Source organism: Curcuma longa, chromosome 5, assembly GCF_044706935.1.
Source record: "Curcuma longa cultivar G26 ecotype Majalengka, Jawa Barat chromosome 5, ITB_CL_G26_1.1, whole genome shotgun sequence".
In the NCBI taxonomy this organism is placed as follows: Eukaryota; Viridiplantae; Streptophyta; class Magnoliopsida; order Zingiberales; family Zingiberaceae; genus Curcuma; species Curcuma longa.
Window position 1 is genome coordinate 4236854 of NC_133865.1, and position 7684 is coordinate 4244537.

The 7684-nt window shown below is 38.4% G+C and overlaps 1 protein-coding gene across 1 annotated transcript; it reads right to left on the reverse strand.

The window, feature by feature from the left end:
* Positions 1–6195: 6195 nt before the first annotated feature.
* Positions 6196–6992, reverse strand: LOC141830101 (NDR1/HIN1-like protein 10). The gene has a single exon (XM_074717588.1). The coding sequence runs from the start codon at positions 6929–6931 to the stop codon at positions 6338–6340; it is 594 nt and encodes a 197-aa protein (XP_074573689.1). The 5' UTR covers positions 6932–6992; the 3' UTR covers positions 6196–6337.
* Between the last annotated feature and the right edge of the window lie 692 nt (positions 6993–7684).

A 7684-nucleotide genomic window follows, 5' to 3' on the forward strand; every position in this document is an offset into this window, starting at 1 on the left:
TCATCCCTTAGCCTAGACTGACGCCTTCAAACATCTTCCACAGCCTCGTGCCCCTTCTGGATGATTCGGAGCTCACGGCTCCTCATCCTCTCACTCGCTTAAGATGTTTCCATCGGCTTCGTCACGCTAAATCTTCATTTTGCCAAGAGGCCACACCTCCGGGACTTCATCATTCGCCAAGAGACCGCACCTCTGGGACTTCACCATTTGCCAAGACTTCAAACTTGGACTTTCATGTTTACTTAATTCGCACATGTTAGATCGCCAACATTGTCTAACTTAAACTCATTTAGTCAAACATTAAAATCAAATGATACTTGAGGCAAGATTGCACCAACACTTCCAGCACCAACATAAGGTACGTTGACCAGATACTTGACTGTGAGAAAGTCCAACATGGAGTTAGCATGAGAGGAGAAGTTCAAGTGGGCCACAGTTGACTGGACACTTGATAGTCAAAAGCATAAGAGTAGAAGTTCAAGTCATTGTTGATCAGACACTTGGCAATGAGGGAAGTTCTAATAGGTCATGATTGATCTGATATTAAGAATGAGATGAGAAGTCCAAACAGCTCAAAGAAGATTGGATGTTGGCAATGACGAAATTCCAACATATCAAGGTTAATTGGATATTGGGCAATGGAAAATCTCGATAGATTAAAGGTGATTAGATATTAAATGAAAGAAGTCCTGATAGATTGAGGTCAAGTGGATATTAGACAAGATGATATTTCAATTTCGAAAATGCTGAAATAGAGGTAGCAACAATTACTATGTCTACTAATCAATTGATAATCCATAACAATCGATTACATCACCTACTATATGCTGCTACAATGTCAATAATTGATTGCTTGCTAGCATTGTAAAAATGATAAATCCCAGTTAGCCCCATTGACTATCTCTGGGGTGACCGGCCCGACCCCATGAAAGTTTCCCATCAGCCACCAGGATAAATCGAGAAGAGCACGCAGTGGCCAGCCCAGACGCCCAACATCCTTTGATTACGTTCCCCATTTGAAAGAAAATTCTGCAAATACGCCGTAGCTAGGGATCGAACCGCAGGTGCCTGGGTGACAACCTAGATGTCCTACCGCGGCACCATTGCCCCGAGGACTGCTTGCTAGCATTGTAAAAAAATGATAAAATGATAATCCCATTAACTATCTCGGGGGTGACCGGATCCGGTCTCACAGAAGTTTCTCACCGACCACTAGGGTAAATCGAGAAGTGCATACATCGACCAGCCCAGACGCCCAACATCCTTTGATTGCGCTCTCCATTTGGAGGAAAATTCCTGCAAATACGCCGTAGTTAGGGATCGAACCGCAGGTGCCTGGGCGACAACCTGGATGTCCTACCACGGCACCATTGCCCTGGGGACGAAAACTGTAGTGGATAAATTTTTTATAATGACCGACCCCACTACCAAAACGACGTCATATCAGAAAACCCCCTAAGGGATTTTTTGGAGGCACAGTACCACTATTGTTGATAAGAGCATACTACCTCAACAGCACCTCAGCCAACAAATATATGTTGCTAAGACTTGAATCGCACAACACCTCAGTCAACAAATACATATTACTAAGAGGATTTGAACTCGAAACCTCAAGCAACACATGTCTCCATGCTTATCACTTGGGATAAGGCACTTCAATAAAAACTGTAGTGGGTAAATTTTTTATAGTAACCGGCCCCACTGTCGAAATGCCCCCATATCAGAAAACCCCCTAAGGGATGTTTTAGAGGTACGGTACCACTGCCTCAACATCACCTCAGCCAACAAATACATGTTGCTAAGACTTAAATCGCACAACACCTCAGTCAACAAATATATGTTGCTAAGAGGATTCGAACTCGAAACCTCAAGCAACACATGTTGTCATGCTTACCACTTGAGATAAGGCACTTCAACACATATTCAACACTAAATATAGATTCATGCCAAATGGGTACTTCATCAAAATGAAGAACTCTCATATTCAACACATGTTGATAAAATACCTTGGGTGACAAGCGTTTGGTGAGCGGATCAGCTACATAAAATCTGTCTTTATATGCTCTATTATAATTTAATCATTCTGAATCTTTTTTTTTAACTATTAGAAACTTTATATCAATGTGGTTAGACTTCAATGAACTACCATTATTCTTAGAATATAATTCTATAGTTTTATTATCACAGTTGATCCTTAATGACATATCAATGCCTCTAATGATTTGTAATTATGTGATAAGGTTCCGCATCCATATCTTATGTTTAGAAGCTTCGTAATAGGCTATAAATTTTGCCTCCGTTGTGGAAGTGACTATTAGTAGCTATTTGACGCTTTTTCATGATACAACCCATCCTACCAACATGAAAACATAACTTGAAGTGAACCACTTACTATCTAAGCATCTAACAAAATCAGAGTTGAAATATTCAATGATCTCTAGATGACCTGATCTCCGATAGGTGAGTATGTAATCCTTCATTCTTTATAAATACCATATAACCCTCTTTATAATTTTTCAATGCTTTAGTCTAGGGTTACTCAAATATCTACCTAACATTCCCATAATGTACGTAAGATTTAGATGTGTATATATTGAGCACACATCAAATTCTCTACTACTGATGCATAAAGGAATTGTTATATTTCCTTAATTTCAAGTTCATATCGCAGACATTGCCACAAGCTATATTTGTCACCCTTTGACATAGGTATATCGATAGGAGCATAATTCTGTACGTTATACCTAATGAACACCTTTTCTATATATGCTTTTTGTGAAAATCTAAGTGTGCATCTTGAACGATCACAAACAATCTGTATACATAAGACAAAGGATGCATCACTATGATAATTCATTTCAAATGCACATCATAGAAATGACTTGGTTTCTATTATTGCTTGCAAGCAATATATCGTCCACGTATAGAACAAGCATGATAAATTTGCTCCTACTAAACTTGATATACAAATGTTGATTAACTGGGTTCTCCTTAAAAGCATATGAAGAAACCACTTGATCAAACTTCCAACATCACCGATGAGAAGTCTGCTTGAACCTGTTAAGACCTTGTAAGCTAGAAGGGGGGTTGAATAACTTCACTTGAATAAATTTGAACTTTTGTCGATGAAGAATCCTCGCTACACATCCTCTCAACTCAACAATGCTAACGCGAAGGATTTTCTTAGTATCCACCTCCTTGAGGTGACTAATCCAAGGATCTTTACTTAGCTTACTCTTCCACTATATCTTCTCCTTCTCGGACAAACCCCGAAGGCGGAGAAACCTTCTTACAATAGATTACAAGTTGTATATAAACAACCAAGCAATACAAGGAAGAAGAAGAGTAAAGATGTTATACAAAAGTGATGAGAATGTTTCTTCTTCTTCAAGAGGTTGCTCCAAGCTTTGTAGATAAATACCAGCAGGTTTCTTGATCACTAGAGCACAAGCACTTGGAGCATAAACAGTGTTGAGTTGTTCCTCTACGAGTAGCTCTTTACCATTTAAACAGGTTCAGTTTTTATGTCATCAGTCGACTGGTTTTATCATTCCAGCGACTGATTTAGTCAAACCCAGAAAAAGACTACTGAATTGCTGAAATCACACCTGATTTTTGTTAGAATTCAAAATCCAGTCGACTGGTTTCCCATCAGTCGATTGGTTTTATTTTAATCGACTGATGTGAAGATCCAGTTGAGTCATTTTACCTTCTGTTCGATCCCAGTCGACTGAAGTATAAATCCAGTCGACTTAAGTGTAAATCCAGTCGACTGAAGTGTAAAACCAGTTGACTGGATTTTAAAATCAGTTGACTGACACCAGGATTAAGTGGCTGAAATGAAGTCTTACCGAGTTCTTTCCTCGCTTGATCAAGAGTTTGATCGTTGACCTTCTTGATCTTCATTTGCCTTACCCTATAAGGACTTTCTCATGCCAAGAGCTCGCCTCTTGGACTTCCTCGCTTGATCAAGAGTTTGGTCGTCGACCTTCTTGATCTTCATTTGCCTTACCCTGTAAGGACTTTTTCATGCCAAGAGCTCGCTTCTTGGACTTCCCTTTTGCCTCACGTCCGGTCTTCTCATCCGCAAGGACTTTCCTCCATTTGCCTTATCCTTGTAAGGACTTTCCCGTGCTAAGAGCTCACTCCTCGACCCTCTTGGACTTCCCTTTTGCCTTACGTCCGGTCTTCTCACCCACAAGGACTTTTCTCCATTTATCTTACCCTTGTAAGGACTTTTTCGTGCCAAGAGCTCGCCTCCTCGACCCTCTTGGACTTCCCTTTTGCCTTACGTCCGATCTTCTCACCCGCAAGGACTTTCCTCCATTTGTCTTACCTTGTAAGGACTTTCGCTCACCAAGTGTTCGATCAACCTTGACCCACTTGGATTTTCCTCTTGCCAACTTCCATATTGGACTTTCCATCTCGTGCCAAGTGTCTGGTCCTCCATGACCCACTTGGACTTCTCACCATCAAGTATTCAGTCAACCTAGACTTACTTGACATCTTATCAACATATTGATCAAATATCAAAATCCAACTTGAGTCAAACCGAGCTTGGTCAACTTGGTCAACATTGACCTGAGGTTGATTGCACCAACAGAACTCATAAATGGACTTCCTTAATTTACATACTAGATACTTTGAATCTATCTACTCAAAGTTTTACGGTTGTACTATGTATATAGTTTTCTTAATATTTATATTGAGAAATGCAGTCTATTGAGAAATATAGTTTTTATGCCCATTATAAAATTGATAAAAGAGTGCCTCCTTTTAAAAAAAAAAATTAAAAAGTTGTCCTACTAAATTTATTATTCTGAGAATTCCTTTACTTTCAATGTTGTTGTAACAACTACAAGTAGCTACTACAATATCAATATATTTCTCACTTCTAGTGCTATCGTAGCAGCTACGACCAGCTGTTATAATGTGTAACAACTATTCTATAGCTGTTACAATGCATAATAGCTAATATAATATTATTATAGTATTATAGTAACTACTAAATAACTTTTATAATTTTGTAGCATCTACTTAATACGATTTACAATTATGCAATAGTTATTTAGATAGTTGTTATAAATATTTTAAAGTAATTTTGATCAATTTAAAATAATTTTGATCAAGTTGATAAAAAATAATTTGATATAATAATTGATGGTGTCTTTTTCATTTGTTCGAGCTCCTCTCCTGAATGCTTCTCAAGCGAAGATGCCAATGAACTGTTGGTTGGCCAGACTCTGATAATCTGCAAGGGAATGAAGGTCGGGGTTAGCCGGCTCTACCGACGTGGTCATTTCTACACTTAAGTTAGAACTAAGCCGTAGCAAGGAAAGGCTTGCAGAGATGCGAGAAAGAAAAGAGAAACAAAGAGAGAGCTTAATAGAGAAGAGTTAGCTTTACGCATAAGAAGAAAATCATCCCTGTAACTTACCCTCACCAACTATTATATAGTCGATGGAAAAGAATCTCTACATTGGAAGCCCTATACCTACTAGCCATCCTTTTGAAAGGACTATTAGGGGGTAGCAGTTGGAGGGAATGTTCACATGACATGTCACTTAATCATCTGCAATCATCAATAATGTTCAAGATATAAGATTTACAATTCAAGACTTTAAAATTGAGAGTTTAAAATTTAAAATTTTAAGTATAATTGTATAACAAATACTTAATTAGTAGTGTTGTAATTGTGTAACTTTTATTTAAAGTAACTCCTACAATTATTTTAAAATTATTTTAATTAATTTAAAATAATTTTCATCAAGTTTATAAAGAAAATTTTAATATAAATATATAATAATTTTTTATGTATAATAATTTTAATTAAAATAAAATAATTAAATTTTAAGTATTTTTATTTTTCTTAAATATCATTTTGACGATATAGGTCTTTTTAATTTTTGCCCATTTGTGATGCTAAAGACAACTTAGCCGTCAGAAAATAGCAGCGCTTGCTGTGATCATTCAGTCCCATGCATCATCAGCCTCTGCTTGACCAATAAAATTCCTGTTCCCTCTAATTAACCTCACGTTGTTTAATCACTCCATTTCCTTATTCATAGAAACAGTCGGTTTCTAACAAGATAGACAGCTCGTTAAAATTAGATCTTGAGTTTTTTTCCCCTTGAAACAATCAAATCTTTTGGAACTATGAAAAAAATATATAGATAAGACATCACAAAAATAAAATAAAAATAAACAAAGACGACCGATAACTCAAGTCAACCATAAACAAACAATCTGCAGAAGCCAGTTCAGTGCCAGCTCATAGAAACTTAGAAAAGAAATCTAGATCGATAGATGGATAGGCGGCAGCTCTCCGCCGCCGGGATCAGCGATCGCAGTTCCAAGGCCCAGGAGTCACCGGCCCGCCGCCACCCTGCGGCGGAGCCGTAATATTCCATACCTTGCAATGGAACTTGGGGTGGTAGTGCCCGATCTTGACGAACCAAAGCTTCATCCGCAAGCTGCTGTCCACCCTCACCTCGAAATTGAAGGTGCCCCCCGCCCTCTCCGCCCGGAAGGTCTCGGCCACGGCAGCACCGGGGTGCTCCGCGCTTCCGTCGAACTTACCTTGGAGCTCGGTGGTGTTCTTGTGGCGCTGGTAGAAGAGCGGGAGCGGCGCCGACTGGATCTGCTCGCCGCCGTAGAAGAGAGAAGCGTCGAGGGCGTCGTAGTAGAGATTGACCCGCTTGTTGGGGTTGCGGAGGGCGACGACGACGGTGAGGTTGAAGTGGAGGGTGGAATTATTGCCTGTGAGGTTGAAGGCGGACAGCTGGATCTGGTGGATGGAGGCGCGGGGGAGGCGGGGGCGGAAGATGAGCCACCAGAAGAAGAGAGCGCATCCGGAGACGATGACGATCTTGAAGAGCGAGCAGAGGAGCTTGCAGCAGCAGCAGCCGCCACAGCTTTCTGATTCCGACATGGGACGACGGCGTCAAGGAGTCGCCGGCGAATTAATGGCGTGGGAGGTAAAAGTAAGAAGATACCTGGCGTCAGAATGGAGGTAATATATAATTTTGAAACAGAACAAAACAAAACAAAACAAATAAAAACAAAGAAGAGCCTCATCATTTCACAAATTCACAGGGATGTCCCTTGTCAAATGGACTTATCATTTAAAGTCAACTATTCAAAATACTATTGACTGAATTTTAAAATTTAGATTGTAGTAGTAGTATCATAGTTGATTATTAATTGTTAGAATGCATCGTAGTTGGTTGTTAGAATATCATTATCATTTTACTTATTAGAAAGTGATAATATAATTAAAATAATATTTCAATCAATAAAATTAATTAAGGAATTAAGTGACTTTAACTACATTTGAAATGAGTATTATTTCACTATAAGAATAAATCGAATTAGCGATGAAATTTTAATATAGTGATGGAAGTATACTTTCATCGCTACATTAACGACAGATTAAAATTTCATCCCTAGCTATGTTATATTTTAGTGACAGAGATTTAATTTTGTCACTAATCTAGAGACAGTGGCGGATCCAGACTAATTTTTCAACCGGGGCTCAATTTTTTAATATATAATAAATATATATAAAAAATAAAAATATAATTAATAACGATAATAATAAAAATATAAAATTATGTGCATACCAATAAAAAATTATTTTTTATACTCGAACTACTACCAAGTTGCGTACAAATAAGAAGAGATA

Coding starts and splice junctions, on each gene's coding strand:
- LOC141830101 (XM_074717588.1), bottom strand. CDS start 6,931: ATGTCGGAATCAGAAAGCTGTGGCGGCTGCTGCTGCTGCAAGCTCCTC.